We start from the raw sequence: 15920 nt of genomic DNA, 5'->3' as shown, positions 1-15920 counted from the left end.
AGCAAATCTGCTGCACAAGACCTTTTTAAAGTGTTGAAGAGCAAAGATGTCAGCTTGAGGACTAAGGTGCGCCTGACCCAAGCCATGGTATTTTCAATACCTCATATGCATGAGAAAGTTGGACAGTGAATAAGGAAGACTGTAGAAGAATTCATGCTTTTAAGTTATAGTGTTGGAGGAGAATATTAAAAGTGCATGGGCTGCCAAAAGAACTAACTGATCTGTGTTGGAAGAAGTACAGCCAGAGTGCTCCTTGGAGGCCAGGATGGCCAGACTTCATCTCTCATACTTCAGACATATTGTCAGGAGGGACCAGTCGCTGGAGAAGGATATCATGTTTGGTAAGGTGAAGGGTCAGAGAAAAAGAGGAAGACCCCCCAGTGAGATGAATTGGCAAAGTGGCTATATCAATATGCTCAAGGGTGGCAACAATTGTGAGTTTGGCCCTGGACCGGGCATTGTTTTGTTCTGTTGTGCATAGGGTCGCTATGAGTCGGTACTGACTTGATGGCACCTAACAATAACAACATAACCATCAGAGAATGTTTCTTTTATCAAGAAAACCTTTTCTTAAAATTTGCAACAGTGGTAGGAATTTATTTTCTTTGGAGTTGTAGGGAAAGTTCTGAGACAGGGAAGGGACATTACCTACCCTTTGGGGCTCAGACATTTATACAAAAGTGTTATATACTTATCTTAAATATCCAAAACACAGAGAAACATATAAGGTAAAAAGTGAAATCTACACTTCCCTCTTCTGATCGATTTGAATTAGCAAAGTTTACTTATTCATGGTTAATAGTTTGGTATGTATTCTTCAATGGGTTGGGCTCAAAAATAATTAAAGGTTGAAAATAAATTTCCTTTAGAATTCTGAATGTATTGCTTCATTGCCTATTTCTTCTTTAACAATTTTTTTAAAAAAGCATGCTAAAATTGCTATGGAAGAATATAGCACGCATTCTTTTATCTGCCTTCTTTTGTTCAATATTATGTTAGATTCATCCATGTCATGTGATTATTTTAGAGCAATGAATTATATAGTTTATTATATTATAGAATTTTTAAATTAAAAAAATATATAGTTTGAGAAATTAAGATGTTTTTCATGGTTTCTTTGTTTTGCTTTATACAATCTGTTAATACTCTAAGATTATAATATTAAATCCTCCTGTGTTTCCTTCAGAGAAGAGCATCAGTTTTACATTTAATTTTTTAGGGTCAAATGTTTGGGATTTTGACTTAAAGAAAGGACAATGAATCCAAAGTAATTGAAAAAAAAAAAAAAACAAACATCAACCTATCGTTCCAATACTGTTTATTGAGTGACTCACAAGAACTTTATGGTAGATCCAATTACATGCCTTCATTTTATAACTGGAAAATATGAAGCAAACAGAAGTTAAGAAACTTGCCTCTGGCCACAAAGCTAATAAATGGCAAAGCAGACTTTAATACCTATGAGCTTACTCATTATACAGCACAGTCTTTCTCTATTGGACAAGCACACTCAGTATCTTGAAAATGAAACAAGTGCTCTATTTTATCACAACACAAACACAGAGGCAAATATTTGCAAGAGTGAATCTGTTAACTTCGAGCCTCTGTGAGTTGGAACTGACTTAACAATGACAACTTAAAATAAGTAGCAAGGAATTGAGCAACTTCTCATTTCCATTTCATCAACCCCTTCTCTTTGCAACCAAAAGGTGTCATGTTTAAAATCAGGTTAAATTTTCAACCCAGCGTCTGGTTTCCCTTTCAAAAGACTCTGCTCATTGCATTTCTTAGTTATCAGCAGGGTAAATATTTCTAGGCCATGTCATGTAAAGGAATATAAAACTGTTAAAATTAAATTGCATATGACTGCACTTAACAACAACAACAAACCATTTGGCAGGGTGTGTCTCAGCGAAGAGAAGGAAGTGTTAAACCTAAGACAGTTGGAGTTGAGGATAAAGAGCCATGAAGATGAAGCTTTGAGGTCATTTTTCAGATATAGCACTGTGACTACATGACTCTGGACAAGTCAGGTTTTTTTTTGTTTTTGTTTTTTACTTCTTTTTGTGCCTATTTGTAAAGCAGGTGCAAGAACAGTGATAATGTGACCTCTCACTTTCCCCTACTTTAACTATTCTTCTTCTTTTCTTTCTTGCCTATAGTGGCAATTGCATTAAACACACAGACATAGAAAAAAACAACTTTTTTTCTAAAGAAAAGGCCCGAGTTGGGAGTTATACTACGCTGAAAAGTTGACTAGATTCTAGGGTAAGTCATGATCTAAATTTAGACCAGCATGTAGACTTTTCTTCTATGGGAGATTTTCCCAATGGTTTTATAACTTTAACTTACATAGTTAGACAGCATTCTCTTGCAAAAGTAAATATTAAAAACATAACATGCTCTGAAGTGCTGTGATGAAATATGAGGGGGCTTCAAAAAGTTTGTGGAAAAATGGAATTAAGATCATGGAATTTTCCTGTGAACTTTTTGAAGCCTTCTTCTTGTACATTAAAATAATATAGTAACACAAGTATTTTGATCTACTCCAGATTTTTGTTACTAGTTATAACCAGAGTTTTCCTTTCGTGATACAATTTTTGGGAAATTTGGTATTTGAAGAACAATAAAACTGTAGCATTTCCACATTTCAGGACAGTGCTATAATTGTATCAATATGCCTTTTTTTATTGCAACAAAGTAAGAGTATACAACCAAAACCAAAGCCACTGATATCAAATCAATTCTGACTAACAGGGGCCCTATAGGACAGAGTCTAACTTGTAGCGTTTCCAAGGCTGTAAATCTTTATGGAAACAGACAGTCACAGACGCCAACTGCTGACCTTTCAGTTAGCAGTCAAGGGCTTTAACCACTGCACCACTAGAGCTCCCTGAGAAGAGTATACAACAGTGAGGAAACTTGAATAAACCATTCAGGAACAAAGAGTTGGTGAACATAAATCATATCAATGGAAGTCTAAGCTTCCACAGCAGGGACCCAGAGGTACTGATTACCCAGAGGTATTGATATGGATGCAGGCTTTAGAAACAGGAAAGTTCTGGGTTCCAATGTTGCTTATTATCATATCCAAGTTTGCTACTTTGGAAAAGAGTCTTAGCCTCTCTGAGCCTCAGCTATCTTCTTTTTATAATCTCATACAGTAAAATTAACTTTTTGAGGTACAGTTAGTTTTTGGTTGGACAAATGCAGAGTAGTGATATTTTATTCTAAAATTCCCTGGTGCAACACCTTTGCAGATACCCCAATAAATTTGTAGCAACCACCAATTTGTTCACACTCCCTATAGTTTCGCTTTTTACAGAATGGCAAATAAATGGAACCAAACAATATGTAGATGTTTGGCTCTCATTTAGCTCTTTTAGCAAACTATACTTGAGATCCATCCAGTGTGTATAATAATAGTTTCTTTTTATTGCAGAATAGTGTTCCATGGTACAGATACACCACAGTTTATTTACTCGATAAAGGGTATAGGGCTTAATCATTTGTATTTTCCAAGAAATTTATTTCTTATTGAATTTGTTAGCCTACACTTGCCCATGCTGTTTCCTTACAGTATCTATATGATGTGTGGTAATCTTATTATTACTGTTAGGTGTCATTGAGTCAGATCTAACTCACAGTGACCCTGTATACACCAAAACACTGCCTGGTCCTGAGCCATCCTCACAATTGTTATGTTTTAGCCCATTTTTACAGTCACTATTTCGATCCATTTTGTTGAGTGTCTTCCTCTTTTTGGCTGAATCTCTACTTTAGTAAGCATGATATCCTTCTCCAGGACTGGTCCCTCCTGATAACACACCTAAAGTGGGCCAGGTGAAGTTTCACCATTCTTGCTTCTAAGAAGCATTATGGCTGTACTTCTTTCAGGACAGATTTGTTGCCTCTTCTGGTAGTTCATGGTAATTTCAATCTTTTATGCCAACATCGCAACATGAATGCATTACTTCTTCTTTTCTGGTCTTCCTTATTCAGCTTTCATTTGTGTAAGATGACCTCAAAGCTTCATCTTCATGGCTCTTTATCCTTATCTCCAACTGTCTTAGGTTTAACACTTCCTTCTCGTCCCTGAGACACACCCTGCTAAATGGTTTGTTGTTGTTAAGTGCAGTCATATGCAATTTAATTTTAACAGTTTTATATTCCTTTACATGATATGGCCTAGACATATTTACCCTGCTGATAACTAAGATGCAACTGAAAATACTGTGGTTTGGGTCAGGCACACTTTAGTCCTCAAAGAGACATCTTTGCATTTTAACACTTTAAAGAGGTCTTTATATTGCAGATTTGTGCAATGCAACATGTCATTTGATTTCTTGATTGTTGCTTTCATGAATGTTGGTTATGGATCACAAGTAAAATAAAAGCTTTGACATCTACAATATTTTCTCCATTTACCATGATACTGATTATTGGTTCACTTGTGAGGATTTTTGTTTTCTTTACATTAAAGTATGATCTATACTGAAGGCTGTATGTAGTCGTTGATCATCAAGTCTTTTTCACTTTCAGCAAGCAATGTTGTGTCATCTGCTTACCACAGGTTCCTCCTATCCTGATGTTGCATTCTTCACTATATAGTCTGGTTTTTCAGATTGTTCAGCATACACATGGAATAATTATGGTGAAAAGATACAGCCCAGACACACACCTCTGCTGCTTAAAAACCATTCAGTATTCCTTTTTTCAGTTCAAATAACTGTCTCTTGGTCTATGTTTTACATAAGTACAATAAAGAAACTTGAAGAGGTCCATATTTATGCCCTTTGCAAAGACAACCTTATAGAAAGTGGAAATTATCAAAGAATAGCAGTAATATCACATGCCAGTAAATTTTTGCTGAAGATAATTCAGTAACAGTTGCAACAGTATATCGACAGGGTACTGCCAGAAATTTAAGCCAGATTTAGAAAAGGACATAAAATGAGTGATATCATTGCTAAATTCAGGTTGATCTTAGCTAAAAGCAGAGAATATGTTTTATTGACTATGCAAGACATTAGACTGTGTGGATCATACAAATTAAGGGTAACATTGTAAAGAACAGGAATGTTATCAGAATACTTAGTTGACAAGACTTCATTTCACATAGTTTGGACGTATTATCAGGAGGGTTCAGTCCTTGGAAAAGACATCATGCTTGGTAGAGAGTTAGCAAAAAAGAGGAAACTTGAAATGGGTTGACAAGTGGCTGCAACAACAGCTTAAACATAACAATTGTGAGGGTGGCACAGGACCTGGCAGTGCTTAGCTTCTGTTGTACAATCACTCTACAATTTCCCTTCTTTTGTTATGATCCATACAGTTGAGTATGTTTGCATATCAGTCAATAAAATAAGTAAGCATGTTTCTGGTATTATCTGCTTTCAGCCATGATCCATCTGAAATCAGCAATGATACTCCTTGTTCCAAGTCCCCAACTGAATCCTGCTTGAATTTCTGGCAGCTACTGTCGATGTGTAAGGAGCTCCGGTAGCGTAGTGGTTACGAATCGGGCTGCGAACCGGAAGGTCAGCAGTTCGAAACTACCAGCTGCTCCGCGGGAGAAAGATGAGGCGATCTGCTCCCGTAAAGATTTACAGCCTCGGAAACCCTATTCAGGGTCGCTATGGGTCGAAACCGACTCGACGGCACTTAACAACAACAACAACAACTGTCGATGTGTAAGGAGCTCTGGTAGCGTAGTGGTTACGAATCGGGCTGTGAACCGCAAGATTAGCAGTTCGAAACTACCAGCTGTTCCGCGGGAGATTTACAGCCCCGTCAAGATTTACAGCCTCGGAAACCCTGTACAGGGTCGCGATGAGTTGAACTGACGCCACAGCACACAGCCACCACCACTGTCAGTGTGTGACTGCATCTATTTTTTGAATTTTCTTCAGCAAAACAGTATCTGTCGGATGTGGTGACAGCCTCCTTTAATTCTTGATATTGACTGTTTCTATCTCAATATCCTAATAGAGGCTTATCAATTTTATTAATCTTTTCAAAGAACTTAGTTTTAGTTGCTTTTCCTTTATTGTTTTCCTGTTTTCTACTTCACTGATTCTTGCTCTTATTTTGTTCCTTCAGTCTATTTGGTTTCAATTTGCTCTCCTTGTAGCCTTTTAAGGTAGATAATTACATTATAGATTTTCAACCTTTTTTCTAATTGCATAAGGTCACTATGAGTTGGTACCAACTTGATGGCACCTAACAACAACAATATGAACATGAAATTCTCTAAGTTTCTTTGTAAGCACTACATTTGGTTTATTTCACAAATTTTATTTCATGATCACTCAGAATATTTACCAATTCTCACAATGCCTTCTTTTTGACTCATGGATTATTTGGAAGGAAGCTGCTCAATTTCCAACTATTTGAGGATTTTTAAGATACTTTTAAAAATGGATTTCTAGTTTAGTTTTTTTTTGTGGCTAGAGAATATATTTTATGATATGAATACTTTATATTTATTGATTGTTGTTAAGTACTGTGGCATCAGTTCCAACTCATAGTGACCCTACACAGTATTTCCAAGGCTGTAAATCTTTATAGGAGCAGAAAGCCTCATTTCTCTCCTGTGGAATGGCTGGTAGTTTTGAACTGCCGACCTTGAGTTTAGCAGCCCGATTCGTAACCACTGCACTTGATAGGTCTGTTATAAACTAGAACACTCTAATCTTGGTGATCATTCTATTTGTATTAAAAAAGTATGTCCATTCTGCAGTATGGTGTAGTATTTGAAAAAGGCCCATTTGGTAAAGTTGAATGACCCAAATCCTCTATATCCTTAACTATTATTTTTCCTATTTGTTTTATCAATTATTGAGGGAGGCAGTTAACAATATACTCTATACACTTCTCATTTAAGCGTCACAACACTCATTTAAATTATCATTAAAATACAATAGATGAGGAAAGTGAAGGGCAGAGAGTTAAGACTCATGTTACAATATAGCCTTGGTCTGAACTTATTTTAAGAAGCATTTTTTAATAAGGTGTCTCTGCATGGTCAGTTAGTGCTTATCTACTGGCCAAAAGGTTAGAGATTTGAAGGTGTCCAGAGATACCTGGTGATCTGCTCCTCAAAGGACCCAGCCTAAATCCTATGGAGCAGTTCTCCTCTGCAAACCTGGCATTACTTCTAATGGTAACTAACAACACAAATATGTGTAACTATGCAACTACCAACTTGTATAATTGTGCATGTTGGGGTGATGTATATTGGGCATCTAATTTAGTTTCTTTGTGGCTGGAGAATATGTTTTATGATATGAAGATGAAGAGCAAAGATGTCAGCTTGAGGACTAAGGTTGTGCCTGACCCAAGCCATGGTATTTTCAATTACCTCGTATGCATGTGAAAGCTGGACAGTGAATAAGGAAAACCGTAAAAGAACTGATGTTTTTGAGTTATGGTGTTGGAGAATATTGAAAGTGCCATGGACTGCCAAAAGAACCAATAGATCGGTTTTGGAAGAAGTGCAGCCAGAGTGCTCCTTGGAAGCCAAGATGACCAAACTTCGTCTTTCATACTTTGGACATATTGTCAGGAGGGACCAGTCACTGGAGAAGGATGTCATGTTTGGTAAGGTGGAGGGTCAGAGACAAAGAGGAAGACCCCCAACGAGATGGATTGGTAAAGTGGCAGCATCAATGGGCTCAAGTATGGCAACAATTGAGAGGCTGGTCCAGGACCGGGTAATGTTTTGTTCTGCTGTGCATAGGGTCACTATGAGTCGATACCAACTTGATGGCATCTAATAACAACAACAACAACAACAAAGTCTGAGAGAAGCTTTTGGAACTTGACTGTTGAAAGATTGTTATTGTGTGCCTTTGAGGTGATTCTTACTCATAGTGACTATATAAGACAGTGTAGAACTACCCCATGGTGTTTTCTAGGCTAAAAACTTACAGAAACATCAGGTCTTTTCTGCAGCACTTAGTTGTTTCATAAATTGTTTTGAACTACTAACCTTTTGGTGAGCAGTTGAGTGCTCAATCATTGTGCCACCAGGCATCTTTGTTGGGAAATAAGGCTCTAAATAAAGAAAATAACTTTTTTGGTAATCATATGGGCGTCAGGGAAGTATTCTGTAGTGCAATGAATTCTCTTTATATATGGCCTTTTCTGGACCTGGGTTTATAGTTCTGACAAGATGATTAATAAGGGGACTAGACTATTTACTATGCAAATAAAGTGTATAAAATCCTTGTGAGGCATGGCTGATTACCAGGCAAATTAAGTGACAGTGGCCTAGCAAGGGGAGTGGTCAGTTGTGATTTTAATAGGAGGAGGAAGCTTATAAAAAGGTTAATTCTATAGAAATGGGTAGCATCACCTCACTATCATTAAGTTGGAGAGAGCTGTAACAGAGACAGTGTCTCGGGTGGTAAGAGATAGCAGGGCAGTAGCATGTGCACAAGTGTCACCAATGACACTGTGGGGGCCAGGAGAGTGCTGTGAGATGACTGTGGTGGGCTTCCTGGCTCCTGGAGCAAGACAGCTGAACAAGACTTCTGGCAGAAAGGTTGCCTCCGAGCACATATCAGTGGAACTAAAGAGTCGTTAACATGTGAAGGGCAGAGGCTGAGAAAAGGCTAGTTCAGCTGAAGGTGGCCTGCTTGTGGGCACAGCCAAGAAGGAACTGAATGCTATCTTGGTTAGAAGCCGGTATACAAAACAAATCCTGTCTTGCTCTTGCTACTTCTAAGTTAATTCTGATGCTGAATTGTAGCCTATAACTTCTCTAAGAAACCCCACAATCCTAAGTACGGTGAGTTCTGTGTTGCCACTGCAATAAATTATTAAACACAGTAGAGATGTAGATAGTGCCCTGGAGGGGTGGTAGGGAAGGGGAAGGATGGTTGGTGTCAGAACTGGTAACAAGGTTGGCTGGTGGAGGTAGGTCTGACCTCCATTTCACAGGAATCAGCCTCATTAACCCCCTTGAAGCTTGAGCACCTCTGATACTGCTAGCTTACAGCCCTGTTGCAGCTATAATATGTTTAATGATGTTGTTGTTGTTATTGTTATTAAGTACACTTGAGTGGGTTTTGACTCATAGCAAACCCTTGTATAGGGTTTCCGAGGAGTGGCTGGTGAGTTCAAACTGATCTTGAGGTTGAGTACTTATCCTATAGCACCACACCAGGACTCCAAGTTTAGTGATTGTTATTGTTAAGTGCCACTGAGTCAGTTCCTACTCATAGCAGTAATGTATAAGATTTCTGAGGAGTGGCTGGTGACTTGGAGCTCTTGACATTGAGGTTCAAACTGACCTTGAAGTCGAGTGTTTATCTTTTGGTGTCACACCAGGACTTTATGTTTTGTGATTAGGGAGGCAGTTTTAGAGAGCAGCTTGTGTCTATGAATGTTGGTAAATAAAATTAGCTAAAATGTTTAGATCAGAGTGTATACCCAGTCTGGTTCCGGCATCTGAGGCAATGTGACGCAGTTTCAGATGATACCAAATGCACAGCATGCAGAAGTAGGTTGCTGAGGTGGATTTGAGGGCTCCTACAAAGATTTGCAGTTTCTGAACCCCTACATAGGAACTGACAGCCCTCAACATAAACAACAACATATGAACAAAAGGTCAAGGTGTTGCATAAATTAAGCACATAAACATTAAAGAAGCAGGTGTTAGGTGTAAATTTAGGTCAGCGGTTCAAACCCACTGAAACGCTATACAAGGTTGCCATGAGTTAGAAAAGAATTCAACAACACTTAACAGTAAGAGGAGTAAATATGGACTGCTTAGGAATTTCTGCTTTACACTAGTCTGTGAAATCTTTATGGGCAGGGATATTGCTTTACCTAGCGTAGCATCTTCAGAGCCCTGTAAAATGAGAAACAAAGGCAGTCGAGTGATGATATGAAACTACACAATTTCAATGAAGTAAAGAATAAAGGCAAGGGACGAAAACACCGATGTTTTACTTTTTTTTTTTTAAGCTTTTATTATGAATTGAGTGATAGGTTATATGGGAGAACATCAGTTTTGCACTCATTCTACCGTATTTCATTTCATTGCAATGATAACAATCCTCTCCATCACCATTCAACAGTATTTGCTCCTATTCCTTGTTTTTTTTTTTTTGGGGGGGGGGTGTACTAAAAAACACTCAAGAACATATAATCATTTAAACTAAAGATATTTTGCAAGCCTGCCTCCTGGCTGCCAGCACATAACCTTTCTCTTTCCAGGAGTCTAGAGTCCTCAGCTGCTCTCTTTCCAAGGCATCATCTCTGCTTTCCTGATACCTTACATTAAAGGAACGTGACATCTGTACCTTGGAGCCTTCTTAGGCAATTCCTGGAAGACTTCAGAAAAGGGAAGAATCCCTTCCTACTCCCTCATCGAACACTAAAGACACAGAGTTCTAACCACAGTTATTTAACAAAACTTCAGGCCCCCTAAGTACCACCGTTCTCACACTCTGAATGGCCATGTACGTAATTCTTAGTTGGGGGCCGGGAAGCCCTGGCGACTCCAACAAAAGCAGCAGCCACTCAGCCTGACTTTGCAGCATCGAAGCACAGGTAAGCGTTGGGCCAGGCATCACACCATTCCACGCTGCGACTATATCCCGCAGGGACCATCTCCGACTCCAGGAAAGTGGAGAAGCAAAGAACTACGCCCTTTCATTCTGGTTCCCCAAACCAGTTCTACACTCCGACGCGCATGTGCTGGCGCCGTGCTCTTGCTTGTCCCCTATGGCCCTCCGTACAGTTCCCTTGGCAGGATCCACGTAGGCCGCGCAGGCGCCTTGGGCGTACTGCTCACCTGCTGCCGTTGTCGCCGCCGCCGCCGCCGCCGGGACTGGATGGGGGCCCGAGGCAGGCCAGTGGCACCCGGAAGAAAGAGACGCGGCGGCGGCGACGCCGACACCTGCAGGACTAGTGTCCCGAGTTGCCTGAGCGCCCAAGGAGGAGGCGGCGAGGCCAGTCCACCGCAGTCACTGGTGTAGAGCAGGCGCCGCCGCGACAGTGACTCCCTGGGTACCCGATCCTCAGGCTTCATTCACACTCAGGACCCGGTGCTGCGCCATGTTCAGGAAACTGAAGCAAAAGATCAGCGAGGAGCAGCAGCAGCTCCAACAGACGCTGGCTCCTCAGGTACTATGGCCGCCGCTCTTCTTCCCAAGTTCCCGGCACCCCTTGACCCCGGCTTGGGGGTGAGGAGGAGGGAACGTTTAATCGTGACCCTTAACCTCTGGTTTTATGACTAACTCCAAATCCCAGCAAAACCCCAAACTCTTGGAGGCCCAGGTCCTCCGTTACTACTGACCCTGATTCCGTCACCTTAAAACTGCGTCCGGGAAAGGGTAGGGTGGGGTGGGGTGGTGGGTGTGGATCCATCGTAACAACTTATCGCACTCAAGAGTTTTCTCCTATGTACAATCCCAGTCTGAGGATGAGTGCTAGAACTCGGAACTTGCATGAGTAGGAGATTCCGAGATCTCAAACCGTGGACGAAGACTGGGCGGACATCCCATGTAATTGTTGACCTTTGATTGAGTTTTCTTTTCTTATCTCCTGCCCGGAGTTCTGGTGTGGCTCTGTGGGTGAATGCGCCAGACTACAAAGCTGTTTGAATTTCAAGGTTGGCGGTTCAAGCTAACCAACTACTTCTCGTAAACCCGATTACAGGGTCGCTGTGGGTCGGAACCGACTCTACGGCAATTAACAACAACCCGCAGTTGGGTACGGAGGGGCTAGGATTTCGCAGGACTTTACACTCATGTCTGAGGTCTTCTACTTGCAAACGTTGGCTCCTGGGCGAGGACAGGGGCTCTTTGCTGGTGGGACATGGAGAGAGGTAGCAGCTAGGCTGGCGTCCAGCGCCAGAGGCTGTCACGAGTTAGTCACTTCGCATAACTTGGTTGATCCCTCACCATCCTAGAGGCAGTTACTGGGAGGCCTGGCTGGCCCGTGCGCTGTTCGCAGCATTTCTCCTTCGCTTGCTTCATTTATAGTTTTGCTGCTCTGCTGAGGTGGTTTGTTTTTTATGAATGCTGTTGCTTCAGGAAATGAGAGTTTCTAGAGGAAAGGGGGCGTCTTAGTAGTGTTAATTTAAAGAAACAATCTCATGCTCTCAGTAACTATGTTTTGATGGGCTCAGCGAAGGTGAGAGATTCTGATAAATTTCTTCCGCTTTTCTCAATCTCTACAGATTAGGAAAACCTCTTTCAGTTTTAGGGTTTTTGATCTTTGCCTGCTGTTATAATAAAGTATGAGTTTTGAGTAATCAGAGGCATTTCTATGAATTTAACATAATATTTGTCTTGTGTTTAAACAACTATTATGTTGATTTTACATTGAAACTATAATTCGAAAATTATTCTCTTAAAATTTAGTTTGTTAAAAAAAAAAAAAAAAAAAGGTAAAAACTTACTTTATAAAACAATTGAGGAAAACATTGCACCATAACGCTGAGAGTTTGTTCTTCCAAGTAAGATACAACTGTTCAGTGCCACACAGTGTGTCCCAACTCATAGCCACTCTATAGGGTTTCCGAAGATCTACTGTTGAGTTTGAACTGCTGATTTTGCAGTTAACAGCCCAGTGCTTACCCTATAGAGTTACACGAGAATCTTAAGGTACAGATAAATAGTAATCAAAATGTGAATAGTAAGTATTTTGATGTTTAAATAGTAAAGAATCTAAATAGTTAAGATTTTAATAAATATGATCTACTGAAGTCTTGTTAACTTCACAAACCATTTAAGAAAAAAAAATTAAGGTAGAGAAATGGTCATGTTAGTTAATGTAAACCACTTACATATGGAGATGTATTAACTATTGTCGATCCAGGATTCTACTCTAGAAATTTATTCAGAGAAAATAGTTTAGGATGTATTACAGGGTCACTATGAGTCGCAACTGACTCGATGGCACTTAACAACACTAAAAGCAACGTTGATTTTCATTTCAATGTTATAATAGGTAAAAGTTGGCTAAAAATGTACAATAGCAGGGAATTGGTTGAATAAATTATATCAGGCATTTGGTTAGTACACAGCCTTAAAAAAGGTGAATATTTATTGAATCCTTATTATGTGTCAGGCATTTTGCGAAGTACTTTACTCAAATTATTTTATTTAATTGTTATATAAACTCACAGTGTTGATAGTACTTTTTTTTAATATACATAAAATGAGGCTCAAGAAGTTAAATAGCTTGCCTAAGCCAATTGCTAAGACTTGATAAATAATAAAGTATTTGGTTTTTTTTTTTTGGTTGATAGGGAGTTAAAAATTCAAGTGGTATTGTACAGAAGGCCACAAAATGAAATACAAAAATGATTTTCTGCTTCTTTCTCATTTCCATTCATTGGTTCAAAATTTGCTTATATTTTGTCTATATACTCTTGCTGTTTTTTTCCTGAAATTTTCTAAAGTTTTTTCCGTGTTTTCCTTCCTCGATCTTTCTGACAATCCTTATAAGGTATTTAAATAGAATTCTTTTGAATTGTTTTTCAGTTGGTTCCACTATCTTTACTTCCTCAGAAGTGTTTTCTGGGTCTGTATCTGTCATTTGCTTAAGCCGTTTTTTTTTCTTGTTTCTTTGTGTGAGCTAACATTGTCTGTTGTCTCTGGGACATTGTGAGGTTATCATATTTTTATTTAATTGATGATTGTGTGTTGATGTGTTCTTAGGCTCTCACCAACTGTGGGTGTCATTAGAGAATGGAAGCTTGTACACTATTCTTGTTCCCCATTTGTCCACTTCAATTTAGGGTGGGTTTGGCTGGTGCTGGCTTCTGTCTGTCATTGATCAGGCGATATTGGAGCTGGTATTAACTCTTGTCCAGTGGGTGGAGCTGCAGGGGGTACAATTGTGAGTGGGCTTTCTGGGCATGGTTGCTGTCTCCTGTAGGATGGGAAAGAGAAAACCTCCCCTTACCACAAGAAAGCAAACAATATACAAATGAGGAGCAACAGTGAAAAGAGAAAATAACAAAGTGAAAAAAAGAAAAACAGAGAACAAACAAAAAAAATAAGTAATGACTATAAAGAAAAGAGGGACAGGGAAATGGAACTATAGTAAAGAAATATAAGAGAAATAAAAGGAAGAAATTTTTTTAAAAAGCACAGAAAAAAAACAGAAAGAGGGAAGATGAAAAATGAGACTAGAGAGTAGTAAAGGAAGATCAAAAGGGGGGAAAACGAGGGGACATGAGGAACAGAAGAATAGAAGGAAAGACAAAAGCAGAGATATAAAGGATAAAATTCAAGAGAATGAAAAGAGTAGAAGGAGGAGAGAGAATAAACAAAAATAATGAAGTAGTAAAAGGAAGAAAAATGACCCCCCCAAAAACAAACAAACAAACAAAAAAAAACCAAACAAACAAATGAACAAACAAAAAACCAGACAAACAGTGCAGCTGTTGGACCCAGAGAGGAGACAACTCTGGGAGTTCCTGCAAGGCAAGGAGCTCATGAGTTGGATGTGGAAGGGATGTGACAGTGGAGTTCCTGACCTTAGATGGAGTCCTATTGGCCTTGGTGTTATTTATCTATGTTCAGGGCACTCAGTCTGTAAGTAGTTCATGGAAACCCTTAATGGAGCTGGTTTCGGGATCTGTGGACAGGGAGACTGCTAACATGCTGATCTGGTGGTTCTGCAGGTGTTCTGTATGTCTAGAGCTGAGCTCATCTGAATCCAGGTGCCAGAGTGGCACACGGAATCTGCTCAGCTGGCCCTGCCTCAGTGTGGTGTCCAACAACCAGGTTTTGAATTTCCAGAGGGCAGGGTCTGTGCTGTGGGTGAATGAGGGTGAGAGCTGGCCATACCTCTGGTCCCCAGGGAATCCTGGGAAAAGAGAAGGAATCATACCTTTCCATCACCTGTGTGAATCTGCTCTGCAAGGCCACCCTCTGTTGCCAGAGCTGCTCACACACAAGCTGGTCGAGTTGTGTCTGGCTGGCAATTCAGGAGTCATTCTCCCTCTCTTCTGCCCCTTCTCAGCTTCTCCTCCCCACAAGCACTCATTCTACCTCTCTAACATTTCCTGTGAAGTTCAGGGTTCCAGAATTTTCATCTGTATCTGTTTCATTTGGTCTCTCACATTTTTTTTGTAGAGGGTCTGTGTAGTGTAATGCATCTGTCTAGTCCGTCATCTTGTTGGAAGTCCCAGTCAATACGTGCTGCCATATGAAGGCTGTTAAGTGCTGTCAGTCAGGTCCAGCTCACAGTAACCTTGTATAGGGTTTCTGAGGAGTCGCTGGTGGGTTTGAATTATCAGCCTTGTGGTTAGCAATCAAGTGTGAATCCTACAGTGCAATACCAGGAGTGCCCCCTCACCCTCAATTTGAAGGGAAGTTCCTGGAAAAATGGAACTAAGAGATAATAGAATTTTACCCTATGTATATCCTAGGGCATTTGAAAGGGATTGGTAGGTGTCTACATCACATTTTCATGTCAGTTATTCAGAATCTTTCTACACATTTTAGCTTTTAATATTTGAATTATGATGTTCTTGAACTGCTTTTTGTTCTTTGTGAAGTTTATATGTTCTCTGCCTTATCACTTGTTGTTGTTGTAGTTATGTGCCGTGGAGTCAGTTCTGACTCATAGTGACCCTGTACAGGGTTTCCGAGGCTGTCAATCTTTATGGGAGCAGAACGCCTCATCTTTCTCTTGCGGAACAGCTGCTAGTTTTGAACTGCTGACCTTGTGGTTTGCAGCCGGATTCGTAACCACTATGCTACCAGAGCTCCTTATCACTAAAATATTTCAATCATTTAATCAAATTATTCAAGTACTCAGTATGATTGACTTCTTTCTAGGCTGTCCAGCTTTCATCCTGCAGTTTCTTTATGGTGCATTTCTGAGCTAATTACATAATCCCATAAAGTCTTGCTGATTTTAGCTCATGAAAAACTCAGAAAGGG

General features: G+C 39.9%; 1 protein-coding gene and 1 pseudogene across 1 annotated transcript in view; one reads left to right on the top strand and one right to left on the bottom strand.

The window, feature by feature from the left end:
* Positions 1–10603: 10603 nt before the first annotated feature.
* Positions 10604–10979, bottom strand: LOC102812686 (annotated as a pseudogene).
* The window catches only part of GOLGA4 (golgin A4), a 166209-nt gene continuing 161092 nt past the window's right edge, over positions 10804–15920 (top strand). The window contains exon 1 of the mRNA XM_006869159.1: positions 10804–11139. Coding sequence (XP_006869221.1) covers positions 11071–11139 — 69 coding nt within the window. The 5' untranslated portion in view covers positions 10804–11070. The remainder of the gene's footprint in view (positions 11140–15920) is intronic.

This window comes from Chrysochloris asiatica, unplaced genomic scaffold (assembly GCF_000296735.1).
Source record: "Chrysochloris asiatica unplaced genomic scaffold, ChrAsi1.0 scaffold00127, whole genome shotgun sequence".
Taxonomy (NCBI): domain Eukaryota; kingdom Metazoa; phylum Chordata; class Mammalia; order Afrosoricida; family Chrysochloridae; genus Chrysochloris; species Chrysochloris asiatica.
The sequence above is the reverse complement of the archived record's forward strand: the minus strand, read 5'-3'. Positions and strand labels throughout refer to the sequence as shown.